Source organism: Coffea arabica, chromosome 6e, assembly GCF_036785885.1.
Source record: "Coffea arabica cultivar ET-39 chromosome 6e, Coffea Arabica ET-39 HiFi, whole genome shotgun sequence".
NCBI classification, from domain to species: domain Eukaryota; kingdom Viridiplantae; phylum Streptophyta; class Magnoliopsida; order Gentianales; family Rubiaceae; genus Coffea; species Coffea arabica.
In genome coordinates, this window is record NC_092321.1 from 61,033,079 (window position 1) to 61,047,095 (window position 14,017).

At 36.6% G+C, this 14,017-nt stretch overlaps 2 protein-coding genes across 5 annotated transcripts; both read right to left on the minus strand.

The window, feature by feature from the left end:
* Positions 1-1,485: 1,485 nt before the first annotated feature.
* LOC113695057 (squamosa promoter-binding-like protein 11) lies at positions 1,486-4,619 on the minus strand. Of its 2 annotated transcripts, XM_027214015.2 has the most exons (5): positions 4,045-4,619; positions 3,490-3,917; positions 3,217-3,353; positions 2,951-3,070; positions 1,486-2,021 (listed from the first exon to the last, which is right to left on the minus strand). In XM_027214015.2, exons 2-5 carry the CDS (start codon positions 3,906-3,908, stop codon positions 1,672-1,674), a joined length of 1,026 nt encoding a protein of 341 aa, XP_027069816.1. In that variant the 5' UTR covers positions 3,909-3,917; positions 4,045-4,619; the 3' UTR covers positions 1,486-1,671. The 2 variants fall into 2 exon arrangements, with proteins under 2 accessions (XP_027069816.1, XP_027069815.1); XM_027214014.2 differs by having other exon boundaries at positions 3,490-4,617.
* A 4,679-nt stretch (positions 4,620-9,298) lies between these two features.
* Positions 9,299-12,949, minus strand: LOC113697189 (uncharacterized). Of its 3 annotated transcripts, none has more exons than XM_027216685.2 (4): positions 12,545-12,947; positions 12,287-12,375; positions 10,085-10,198; positions 9,299-9,802 (listed from the first exon to the last, which is right to left on the minus strand). In XM_027216685.2, the coding sequence occupies exons 1-4, from the start codon at positions 12,771-12,773 to the stop codon at positions 9,584-9,586; spliced, it is 651 nt and encodes a 216-aa protein (XP_027072486.1). In that variant the 5' UTR covers positions 12,774-12,947; the 3' UTR covers positions 9,299-9,583. The 3 variants fall into 3 exon arrangements, with proteins under 3 accessions (XP_027072486.1, XP_027072484.1, XP_071912039.1); XM_027216683.2 differs by having other exon boundaries at positions 9,299-9,808; positions 12,545-12,945; XM_072055938.1 differs by lacking the exon at positions 10,085-10,198 and having other exon boundaries at positions 9,299-9,808; positions 12,545-12,949.
* Positions 12,950-14,017: the final 1,068 nt, after the last annotated feature.

Below are 14,017 nucleotides of genomic sequence, written 5' to 3' on the forward strand. Positions count from 1 at the left end.
TTCCATTAAAAGCGTGTCCTTCCCATTTGTCTTTCATAGTGGGAGTTTTGTTTAAGTTTTGTTATTTTTTCCTCAAATTTAATAGTTTTTCAGATCTATGTGTTAGATCCGAAATTTTTTGAATCTTTTCCTCAGTTTAAGCATCAATTTTGAATTAAAATCAGTTGGATAACAGATCTAAGAAAATAAACATGCACAGATAGTTATGAAGTAGCTCGTGCAATTCATTAGATGTTATAATTTGTGATCAACAATGTAATAGTTTATATTTTGTAACTCTGTTAAATCTAATGATTTTTCAAATCAAATATATGTGTGACATATTTTATATATTTTCTGCCATTAGTGTACAGTTCTTTGTCAATCAAATCATATTGGACAATTTTTCACTAGTTTATTAATAATATTGACTTCTGTTCTATTTTAAAAAAAGTATCTATATTCAATTGAAATTCAAAGAGATTGAATATAGGGTATGTATGGATTGGACTACTTTTGACATGCACATTTTTTATTGTGAAATTTACAGTAATACATTCTAAAAACACTCTATAATATACTCAAAATATTTTAAATACACCTAATAAAAATACAAAAAAGAATTAAAAATACCAAATCGTACCCTCTCTTTTCTCTTTCACTCATCACCCACCATTGCCATCATCGCACCCTCTCCCCTCTCCTCCCTCTTCCTCTTCACCTTCCTAATTCCTTCGTTAGGAAGGGGAGGGGGAAAGACTAGCAAAGGAAGGAGGAAGGCGATCGGGAAGAGGGAGGATAGAGAGGAGGGAAGAGGGATGGTGATGTGTGAAGGTAGTGACGTGTGGCGGCGGCGGCGGCAAGGATAGTTAAAATTTTTTTGAAAACATTCTAATAAAATTTTAAAATATCCCAACAAATAACTATGATGACAAGTTTTTCACCTGTATTGCTACAATCTAATTTTTAAAAAAGAATTAATCCATACGGAGTCATAGATTTAAAGGATTGCCATCTAAAAGGTGGATCTCAATGAAGTTAGATGAAGCACATAAAGCAACACATATCCATTTACGAAGTACCATTTCAATTTTCCGAAGTCAATTGTTTGGACCAACAATTTTTCAAATTTAACACACTATTGTCTCTCTACCAAATATTTTGACTAAAATTTTGCCTGAAGTAAGGGGTTAACTTCACTTGTACCCTTCGATTATACTCGAGTTCCCACTTTGATCTTTAATCTTTAAAGTGAGACTAATTTAATCCTTGAAGTATAAATCTATCCAACTTAGTGGCTGTTGAACATCATCTTGAAATAAAACATAGCCCATCAATTTCTTCTGCAACTTGAACTTTACCATTGCCAACATCAAGTTCAAAATGCACCCAATGGAAGTCTTATATCCGTCATAAAAAAAAAAAATTAACGTATGTTCTATAGCAGGATAGGCATTTAGAAGCTTTATGGTCTAAATACTCCAAGCTTGCATTTAACAAACTCTGTGGATGGCATCAAGGATTGTTATTTTTCCCTTTTTTGGGTATAAGAAAAATGCTTTCTGTCTCGAAGGATGATGGTCTAACTTCAAATTTGATGCAAGACAACACTGGCATCACAATTGGATCAGAATAATGTTAAATCAACTAAAACTTGAAAAGCCTCTCTTCCTTGAATTGACAATAAGCTTATCAGTTAATTCGACTGGTGAAATGGAAGCCAGAGTCATAAGGTGGCTTAAAGGATCGATATCCTGGCAAGTGGGAATTATCAGTACTTTGCAAAGCCATTGAATGGAAGGGGGTTACAGAAGGTGCTTGTTCTGCTGAAACCCGTGCTTCTGAAATCAGTTGCCAGTTTTGCGATTCCAGTTGCGATGCTGGCTGTGGTATGCTGACACTTCCTTGCATAAGCTGCTCCAGAGAGGCAGATTCAGGCTCATGCAATGCCCAACTTGGAGTTGACAGAAGAGAGAGAGCACACGGCAAATTTTGCGATTCATTCAAGTGAGATTGAGCATGTCCAGGAGACACGTCTACTCCTACAAGCATTCAACAGGCAAAGAGGAGTCCAATCATGTATTAGAAGAAACAAACAGCAACAGGTAAAATATGCTCAGTACAAGAAGTTACTGTAGTTTGTTTGTTTTGTTTTTCTAAATAATCTCAGTGATAGGATTATTCTCTGATGAAAAAGACAAGCCACTGAGCATACTTCTTTATTCAAGTCTCTCATGATTTTTGTTTGTTTTGCTTTTATGCCACATGAATAGCAAATTCTAGTAAATTGATGAAACTTGCGAGCTTCAATGAAGTGTAAACTTGAAAGGTTGTAAAATATCAGCCTGGAAGGGTTACAAGAAACTCCCTCACGGTAAAAGATGGATCATTCAAAGAAAGGGGAAAGATTCAACAGAAGCAGCAATAGACTCCATGTAGATAACCGGGCTAGATGTACTGAAAAACTTGGAGAAAACAAGAGTAAACTGGACCTTTGGATTCAATCCCATCTGTGTAACAAAGCGTTCTTGGACCTAGGTGTCTGGGATTGGCTAAGCTGAGTTCAAAGTATGAGCTAACTTGTATGTTTCCAATGCTGCAATATTTCTGATGTTGCTTCTTTAACTGTGATACTCAATAAATTTGGCAATGCTTGCAACAGAAAAAAGTTTTCAATATGAGCTCTTCAATCAGATGCATAGAAAGGTAGATATGATGTTACTGTCTAAAAACTATGACTTCAATTGGTTTCGCAAAGGCGGTGGAACTCACCTTAATTTTGCTTAAGTGAGTGTATTAATCAGAGTTCTTATGCATCTCTAGTTGGAAATAGGAGGAGACATTTTTTTCATCAGGTATTAAAGGAGCTGAGCTTTGAAAAGAACAGGGGCGGGCCAATCCTCGTCCAGGTCCTGGTGAGAAATGGCATTTGGAACCCCCATAAGAAAATATTGCTTCCTATCAACATTACCTGAAGCCCTGATCAGGGAATTTCCTGCATTTGCCATCTTCAAGCCGCTAGAACACTCCCATGTTCTATTTGATGATGAGGATGGCATCCTGCTCAACAGAAAACTCGGTGCTCTCCTTCCTGTGCAGGTCCACAGTAAAGAGAATACAAGGCATTTCAAAATTTCATGTTTCAGTTTCAGTGGATGAAATGTTAGATAAGCAAATTACAATAATCAGAGCAGCAGAAAGCCAGCATGAAAAATCCTCAAGAGTTTGAGAAGTCACCATATAAAGAAGATGGAAGTCCCATTGAGCTTAGATGCATTGCATCTGGTTGTGGCCTGCGCCGCCTGGCATTGTGATCAGAGAGTCGCCTACGACAGCTTCTCTTTTTATCATCAAATTCCGACAAATTATGGAACCTTTAAAATTAGAAGCCAAATTATGCTGTTTACATCCTTAAAATTTGACCTAACAGTATCTAAAAGTTAAAAAAAAAAAAAAACTGCATGAACAACACAAAAACATTGGTAGATAATATGAATGCCAGTAACTAACCTGCTGCACTGTTGGCAAAACCTTCGCTCGACCCCAGCCACAATGACCTTGGGGCTTTTGGAATGGCTTTCGCAGATTCTGTGGCGGCGATGATAATCTTTAGCTGCTGTAAGGTCAAGGTTGCATCCCTCCACTTGGCAGCGACTAGTTTGCATGCCTTGATGGGACGCTCTAGATCTCTTTCCACTATTGGAAGACAAACTGGAATTAGTTATAGAGCTCAGATGCTTGGAGTCCTTTGGCATTCCAAGTTTCAGGCCAACTACTGGTTGATCAAAGCCAACAGAAGCTGCAGGTGCTGAATAACTTTCACCTTTCTCCACCCCGATGAAATCTTCTTCCTTTCTATTTTCATTAGGCCAAGAGTTAACTGTCCCAAAATAGTCTCTGTCTAGTTCAGCTGCCTTTCCACCGTCCATGGCAGAATCCTGCGAATGCATTGATGCAGGGTACTTTGTCAGTTCAAACTCCATCACAGAGCATGATTACCATATAAGTAGTCCATCTTCATCTTAGCAGAATATCCCAAAAAAAAAAGTTGCTGTCCTCGATTACCCGATCTTCATCAATTCAAGAAAGATTAGAACAGATTCAGCTCTTGATATCAGGGTGTGATGTGATGATTTCAGTTCCTTTTTGGCAGTGACACAGCGCTTGAACGGATGCAACCATAGAACATGGGCTTGCCTATAGGGAAAAGAGTGTCATGGGGCTATAAGGTAGTTATAATAACTGGATCAATTAGAGCTAGAGAAAGAACTGACAAAAAAGAGAACTGATTCAACACAAGAAATTCCCTGGTTAAGGGGCAATTTTAAGTCGTCCTAGCAACAAAATGTAGGGTGGCTAAGGCTTAGGTAGTTGCGTTGGTGCTCCCTTCAGGAAAACATGTTAGTAGATAGATTGCTCCCAGGGCCTAGCGGAGACCCACACACCTTAAACTCCAACTAAGGCAACAGAGACAGGTTAAAGAATCTGGCTGAACAACAGCGAGAGGGGTACCATACCACCTTTATAAATCGTCACTTTCGGTCCATTAGCCTTTTGGCAGTCCAAAAATTTTCTCTTGTAGCTAGCAGAATCAATCACCAAGTTTGGAATTGAATTCGTCAGGTTCCCATGTGGGTTCTTCCCTTTTTCCGTTTTGGTGAAGACAACAAATGCTTAGCACATGCATTGGAAGACAAATTAATTCACAAAAAAGATTCACCATGCATCCCTAGTTTTTTACTGTAATGAAGGAACAGTCGTGTGTAAAAATTGACTTCACTCTGTGATTTCATCATCGTGTAAAATAAAAGAGTTGTTCTTTCTTTCTTGTGCAGCTTAATTGATTTTCTCCATACTGTATGTAACACTTTAGAATGTGAATACAACTCTTTGTTTTGCGCAAAGTCTAGAACTAGCCTAAAATTCTGACTTGCTTCAACTCTTGGAGTAGCTGCAAGTCAAGAATTTCAACTTAATTCAAGGCTTATGATTTGCATATATGCAATCTAAAATGTTATCTGAAATTTAGCCTCCATGGCATCAATTGGAGTTCCTGACTTTTCTTCCATGAGCCGAGACAGGCAAGAAAATATCCTAGTTGCTGGTAGTTGTAGCAGGAAAGTTGGCCTAGAAGTATTCCTTGGCCAATGAACATTCTTACAAAGTCTAGCTGTCCAATCTCTCTCCAATAATTTCAGAGAAATCTTACTCTTTCATCTTTCTGTCAAATAGGAAACTCTGCTACACCCATTAATAAGCTCTCAATAAGGTTGGTGCAGGAGCATTAATCCCTGCAATTTCATTGTCAACTACTATAGTGTGCAATCAATCAAAACTCTCTTTCTTCAATGTTGATGGGTGACCTCACCAATGTTCCAAGACTCACGCTTTTTTGAGGAAATCCAAAATGAATTCTACACAGTTGATGCAGGAACCAGTACAGCCACAAAAGCTACGTGTGGCATTCAGCAAGCACAAGTCATTTTGAACTGTTGTGTTGTGCGTTTTTTCGGATGCCAATTCAATCATTCACCACTTGTGAAAGAAGCTCTTGGCCCTCGCAGTAAATGCTCTGAAAAGGGTTTAGCATTTTTCGTACAAAAACATGCTCAGAACTAATCCAGATTGTGAACGCTCCTCCTCCTCCTCCTCCTCCTCGTCGTCTAAATCACATATAACCTGTTACTATTATGTAAATATCCGCGCTAACAATTATTATTTTTTCTTGCAACCTAAGATAGAATGTGAAGAATGCAAACTATAATGTTTCGTGTTTTATCACTTCATTGTGTGTCAAACTGTCATATCATATGGATTATGATGAACAAATTGCTTCTTGGAAGTAGTTGCAATAAAAGTAAATAACTGGACCGGACAAAAGCTGTAGATCCTCTTGTCTTTACTTATTTGGAAGCAATAATTCAATAGCAGCAGATTGTAGTTGCCGAAGTAAATAGCCAAGAACAGCAGTAACTAACTAGTAACTAGGACACAGTCACTTAAGAAACAGCTCTAAATTGTGCACATCAATATAATTCAACGAATTCTCAATTGACAAAAGAAGGGTATTTTTCAGCACTGCCAAGTTGTACCCAAATGAGTAATCAAAAGTAAGCGCGAAATCGGTATTCCCTAATTGTGAGCGCTCAAACTGGCGAATGATGATTAGTACTCTGAGTTATCCATGATTAGAAAATTGTCAAATGTTATAACATCTAGCTTGCAACACCGTTTATGAAAATGTTAAGAAGGGAAAAAGGATCATTGATGTTCAAGGCTGATGATCTAGCCCCATAACACAGATATTTGATGTCCTCACACAAAATGTAATCTCACTTTTACACGGGCCCTTTTTCCTATTGAAAAGAATCAATGGCAGTTTCCTACTTCTTCCTCTTAATGATTCAAATCTCTGACGTATCGGTTATCAGTATATCGTTTTATCAACTAGACTGCGATTTGTCGTCGTTTTTACTAAAATCTTGAAATTCTTATAATCTTTCCCAGGCTAAGAGACCATATAGATTGATTCTATCATACCACCTATGGCTATAATCGAGCCAACTTGAAGGATGGTGCAATATCATGTAATTTGTGGGCATGATTTTGGTACAACATTATTGTAATCCGAATCCCATGCATTTTCCTCGTGGGAAAATCAAAATATATAGCTGCATCAGAATTTGATTGTCTTGTCTACAGCACAGAGACCGACAAGTACCTTTGTCACCACAAGTAATATCTACGTCGTTCTCATCCTCTGCTGAATTTAAAGATGTACAAAGGAGCCACAGCTTGGACAGACTCTTGGAATTGAAACACCCAAATAGGTCCCCAGCGGCAATAGTTGGGTTTGATGTCAAGAATTACTCCCTAGAATTCTGTTGGACAAATTCCAACCACACTTTTCCTCACAAAGTATGCAGAGCCAAAACTGTTGCAGTTTGAAGGACCACTCTCTCCGCCACACCAATCGATGCGCGTATTCAACAAAAGCGGAGGCCGCTCTTTTCACTGGAGACTACATGCCAGAATTATTCGATTAAAAATAGAGCATGTCAAAGTCACATCACCAAGTTTATATATATATATATATATATATATATTATATTGAATAAATCTTATATACATCGATAGCATATACATTATTACCGTTGAATCCATGATATATATGTAATAATTAAATTTTAAATTTAAATTTTACATAATTATTATTTATCTAACGCTGACAATGCATACATTGTCAGTGTAAGGAAAATTAATTCATATATATATATATATATGTATGTATGTATGTGTATGTATTTATTTATGTATATAAAAGCCGACAAGCTGATTTATGATTGAACTCACACGTACTCTCTTACTTGTAAGCACATCCATTGAATGTGCCTTCATCACTAATCATATTACTATTAAGGTGGCGAATTCGGTAAAAATTTCATAAACGGATTTCTTGCTTTTTTCCAACTGGAATAAAAGGTGAGTTAAGAAACTTCGGAAAATGTGTGGATTTTAGATTGTGCACTCTTCATTGGAAGATGTTGCTTTGGAAGATTTACAGAAAAAGCATTTCCAGAATAAACTAAATGGCAGGAGGATGGGCTTTAACCAAGTCGGCTGCGGCAACCAGAGCAAAGCAAATTGGCAGCAAAAGAGATGCCCTTTTTCTGTTTCATTATCGAGCACTCAAACTTCTAATAGTTCTAACTTCTAACACCCCGCCAAGTACGTAGATGCTTCTTGTCGTACAACTGCTTTTTCAACTGAATCTTCATAGCAAATAAAAAAATTCCCCACGTTCTTGGAGAAATGTTTGCTCCAAAAACATTGGAAAAAAAAAAGGCTTCATTGTTATTGAATTGATAGGAACGAAACTGGAAAGTCCGACCAAGGGTTGTTGGTCACTTTTCCTCGAACCCAAAGGCAACAATTCCGCCCAACTAAAGAATGAATCAGGAAGGAAGTGCCCACCAGTGACCGGTCTTTCTACATCTTTTACTGATTTTATTTATAGGGCTCATCCTTGTACAATTGTGTAAGAAGATAACTGCTTTGCTTCTGGATTTGGGGCAGGGACGGTCCGTCTGAGCAGTTCACGGCCAAAATTTGGCAAAAAAAAAAATTTTACGATCCAAATTTCATCTTATATCTCATTTTTAACAACATGTATAGGACCCACAAAATTTTGTTCTAAAATTACACGTTGTTGAAAGTAAGTTACACCATGTATAAACAGAGTTACGCCGTGTGCAAAATGCACATAGGTGCAACCGTTCCTGCCCCTATTCCTTTGTTTCTCCTGTTGCACCTCTAGGCGCCTCTCAATGAAAGTATACCTTCTGTAGGGGGTTAAAAAAAAAAATAACTCAGAAAAATTCATCAACCTTTCAATTAAAATCAACTATACTTGGTTCAGTTTTGAAAAATACTAGAAACAAATCATATTAACCACCTTGTGATCCTAATTTTAGAGTTAACAAACACATAACTGAGAAGATAACTTGATGGCATAGATAACAAGAGCAATCCCTTTATTGTGTTAATTAAACCATATATTTTCTTTCCTTAGAAAGAAAAAACTTTTTAATTGAACAAAGATACAGCCAATTCCTAGCCTACCTAGTTTTTGGCTTCACCCCAGCTCGGACCACTAAATTTAGGCTTTACTTTGGGGCAATGCTTGTAGGTGCACGGCCTTGTCTCACCCCAACCCTATGATGTACTAGTATTCTGCGTGGCCGTTTCTCCCTCTACGTTTTTACTGTACTCCCAAAAGGAGAGGGTTGGAGTTGAATCTCGACAGACACAGAAATGGAAGAAATTTGAACCCGAATTTGCATTTACTATGTCCCATTATCTAAAAATCATCCGTCCAATTGTTAAGTTCATCGACGAAATGTAAAGGATGACATCGACAATTCAGTTGCAGGAAACACCCTACTGACCAGTGATGGTTGGAAGTGTGTCGGGACAACAGAATTGAGAGAGAACAAAACTCATAGCAATCCTCTCAGAGTTCCTACTGCAGCTTTGAACTCTTCCCACCAAGAGTTGAGCTCTTCTTGGTGTGAATTCTTATGCTCAATAGTTAGCTAGACCAGTCATGGCTGAGTACAATTAAGCTGAATATGGAAGCGGTCTCATCACACACGGATATATCTATCCATCATATTCACTAGAAATGATAAACAGAATCATATCAGGAAAACACAGAGTCGAGAGATTCAAAAATAGACACACAATTTGACAGGCCTTAAATTTCCATGAAACTATGTATAAAAGTACTTAGATTTGTTTAAAATCAGCAATCCGGATCTGATGAGGCATCTCGAAACCGTAATCATAACATTTGAACTTCATAATCAAGAATTTGGTCAGCCTGAAAGGGACAACAATTTACAACACTGGTGAAAGCACTGAAAACTTTATCTTATATTTTTTCCACCCTCCACTTAGTCCACACAACTATATAAGTCAAAATTTTGTAGCTAAAATCAGCCTTGAAATTACATAGAACAATCTGAAATCTGAAGTAGAGAGAAAACAGGAAAAAAGCACTCAAATATGAATACCAACACCATGTATCTGGCAGTATTATGCCTTAATGTCTTCTACCTCTGTTCCGCTTAGATGCAACCACAGTCCATCCATCTTCTGTTTCAGCTCGCTGCTGGGGTATAGACTCATCCACCATCATTTCTTCCCTATTCATGACAGAATGGGATTGTGGAACATCAACCACCATCTTTGATGAGCCATCATTTGGCAAATTACCATTATCACCATCTTCATTATCATCACTATCGCTGTCGCTGCTGGCCTGTATCTAAGTGAAAGAACAGATGGGAATGAATCCAAATGGAAAGTGTACTGCAGATTCTCAATAGCTTCTTAAGGACTGAGATTTGAAATTCTTAGTATAAGAAGAGTCTCAACTGCAGATTCTCAATAGCATGTTAAGGACTTTCCACTGTAGATTCTCAATTGGATCTCAAGGACTCACATTCAAAACTCTTAGTATAAGAAGAAGTCTCAACTCTGTTAAATACCCTGGATAATTGTCATTGACAAAACATTTGTCAACCAGCTACAACATCGTTACCTGTGTAACATGGGTGGCCACTCCTGGTGGAGGATTAGTTGCCCTAAGCCTTTGTATGGAACTAAAATCACCTTTCAAACATTCTTCATGCATAAACATCAATTTTTCAGCTATCTGCTTAAAGCAATTCAGTGACAAAAAATAAAAAAATAATGTTAAAAAGTGCCCAAAAAAGTGGAAAACGATCAAGATAGACCAAACCATGTTACATCGGCAAATATGCAATTGATATCATTAATCATAGCTGTCATCCAGAAAAAGAAGCATGGTTTCCAAATATCCATCCCCAAAGGAAAATTGTATCGGCCTTTTATGAGATTGGTCATAACTATTGTGATTTCGCTACTCGCATTAGTTTTTCCAATTAAAAGATAGCTAATTCTAATTTAACCACTATATTTTGGTTCTAGTAACCTCCTTATATGAACTAGAGAGTATTTGTTCATTAGAGTTAGTGCTTCTGCTGATGTCAAAAAATTCTTAAGAATGCAAAGTAATACAGAACAAAGTCCCAAAATTCCAAAAGGAGAAGAAATCTAACGTAGGTGTGCAATTCAGCCAATCACCAAAAGTATCATTTACCCACAAGTTCAACATTGAGATAGACATTGCTGGCTCTAGCAATTCTTTCTGTCCCTTTATAGTAGAAAAAAAGTCTATCATGTATTTGGACATGATATGGAATAGATGCATAATGGAAATGAAACTTTTAAGCAATTATTTTTTTCAAGCCTGTTAAAGCAAAAGGGATGTTCAAACCATACTTAACCTTCAGATCCTCTTTATTGCAAAGAGAAATTGAAACTTGAGAAGAATATAAAGCCAAAAAATCCACAATCATCACAAGCCCTAACACTGCATAGCAAGTTTACCATTTTGAGAAAACCCTAGGTAATCAAGGGTTAGACAAGATAGGCTTTCTAAATTTCAGAATCCAGAGCCACAATAGTTCTGAGAGGAATTGCAGATGCTGATTGTCATCAAGCACATTTCAGACAAAAAACTTAGAATCCCCAAAATCAAGTCAAATGACCAAACAGATAGTATTCTGAATACCTAAAAAAATAGTTTAACATCTATCCTTGGCCTTGCTGCAATATTAAGGCCATGCGTTATTATAACCAGAACAATATGGCAGGGATTGAAGGAAATCTTGATGGTGATCTAAATAATAGTAATCTCTTTCCCCTTGTTCTTGTCTATTTCTGTGCATATATCTTGAAACATACATTCTCTGTGGCCATATATCATGTTTCATAAGACAGTCACATGCAAAAAGGAAAGACCACAAGTTACAAAATGCTTGCTTTTCAAGATCCCAAAATTCCAGCTTTACTGTTTAACTACTAAACTCAAAGCATAAAGGTTGCAATTGTCTAAAAGAAGTATACTACAATCTACATCTCTGCATGTTAAATGAATATTGAATAGCATGCACACCCAGCTTCCTTCCCCTTATTTACTAGCAAGCTGTGAGTTAGAAAATTATCCTTTTATCTTTATCTCTCACCATTCCCTTCAAACCTCAACCTCCAGTAAAATGCAAAATAAATTACAAATCCCAACTCCATTAATCAGCTTTTCCCTCCTGTCCTCCTGCTTCAAGAACATCTCTAGATATGTTTTAGTACAGAGCCTCCAGCATTCAGACTGGGAATATTTTAGTTTTTCTTAAAAAGCGTCATTTATAAGTATCTCAAGCCCAAACCACCTGTATGATCAGTCATCGAATAGTGGCAGCAACACTTATTCATGCAACTTCAAGCTTATATAGGAAAACAGAATTACATCGAATGATGACTAATAAGCGTAAGGAAACAATAAGACCACGTCACTTCAACCCTTGACTTCAGCTTGAATCTAAAGGATCAAATCCTTTAGAGGAAACAATAAGGAGGATGCCAATTCTTATAACCTATTCAATTGATAATATAATTGAACAAGTGCACTATTTTTTTTCCCTTCAGAGAGGAGGAAGGTACTAGGATAAAGAATACTCTCTTTCAACCTCGCAAAAAATTCTTAAGAGCCCTTCAAGCCTTGAGCCGTAGACTTGTTTAAAAAAATCTGACATGCCAAGGGCAATTATCTTGATTTGAGAAGCAGTAACTTCTCAACCGTTTAAGCGAACTAAAATCATTGCAGTGCAATAAACAAAAGCTCAAAGCGACAGGCATCAAACAGTTTAGCTGAACTAAGTACCTCCTCTATACTGCCATCGGCAATCTCAGTACCAAGAGATAGCATTGAATCATCAAGAAGATCCTCCACGTCATCCATATATACTTTCTCTGAACACCCGAATTTCCCAAAAAAGATAAAGACAGAGAAAAAAACCTAAAAAAATCAGAGAAAACTCAAGCAGACAGAAATAAACAAATAAACAACAGAAAAAACGCAAGAATTTGCTGAATTCATTTTCAAATAAGAAATTTCCAAAATTCAACTGAAATTGAAAACCTTTGGATCCAGCAAGAAGTGAAAAGAGGTCGAGGGCGAGTTGCTGGGACTTAAGACGAGACTGGGGGCCACCCCACTCGTTCTGAACCGCCATTTGAAGTGCTGTCCATCGAGAAAGCAGTAAATTGATGCCTTGTTGGAACTCAGCCGCCGCCTCCCCTGTCAGCTGGGGAGCAGCAGCCGCCGATGACTTGCCGGTGCCGGTGTTGCTTCGGTAATTGGAGTCCATTTTTCGGTTTAATTCCTAGTGAAACCCTAACCTCTGTTGCTTAATAATGCTTATTGTTTGGAGTCATTTTTCTTCTCTTTCTTTTTTGAAGAATGTTTTGGACTGCTCTTTAATCTTTCAAAAACCTTACGGGTCTGAATAAATAAATCCAAAATCATTCCTCCTGGATATGGGTACCCAATGAGTAACGCCCGTATTTTTATAAATACAATAAAGTAAAAATATATAAATTTCAAAAAATATAAACACTATCTAATTTTTATTTTCAAATAATAAAATTAATATTCAAGAAGTTGAATACAATATTATTAAAAACTAACTATTATCGATTGTTTCGTTTTATTTTTGAAACTTCAACTATATTATACACTAGCAATCGAGGTGCTATCAACGTGTGTGCAATTTATCAAAAAATATTTTTAAATGAAAGAATCACATAAATAGTATAAGTGAAAATAAAAAAAAACGTTGGTAAAGAAGAATGTGAGAATTGGAAGGAGGTAGTTTTAGTTGAGTAAAAATTGTATATTTGTTGATAATAGAGATAATGAATAATAGAGATAAGTGTTAATATATAATAGAAATAATAGTAAATTTGAAAATACACAAAGTTGTTAACTGCTTACAAAGGCTTTATTATTGTAAAGATATATAATTATATATACATGGATTTGGGTAGGGTCTGATTTTTATAATCTATATCCAAATTTAAACCCATATTAGATCCTATCCAAACTCATAACTCTTTTACAGGGTTTGGATTTAAGAAATTAAATCCAAAACCCATCTTACTACATTAGGTCTAGGTTGGATTTGAATAAGAACTGATCTATTGATATGCCTGATCATACATCCTTTTTCTTATTCATCAAATAATCAAATTTACCGTTAAGGGGGGGGGGGGGGGAGAAATTTCATATATTTATTCATAGCTTTTAATCCCTCAAGTTTGGAATGAAACATTTTAGAACCTCATGAAATTTGGTTCGAGTATCAAATAGTTTTGTTTGGTTTTAAACTCTAAACACTCCTAAAGAGCCCCAAGTTGAATGTTATAGTGTTTAAATTCGAATTAATTTTTCCTAAAACTCTTGCAATTCGGTACGTTTATTGGTTGATTGAGTTCAAACAATTTTCATTAAACTAATTTGATTTATCTTTCACGTAGGTTCCAAGTCTTATGCTTTATCAAAAAATGCTCAAAGAATCAAATAATAAGAGTTAATTCTTGGTTAGGCTTGGTT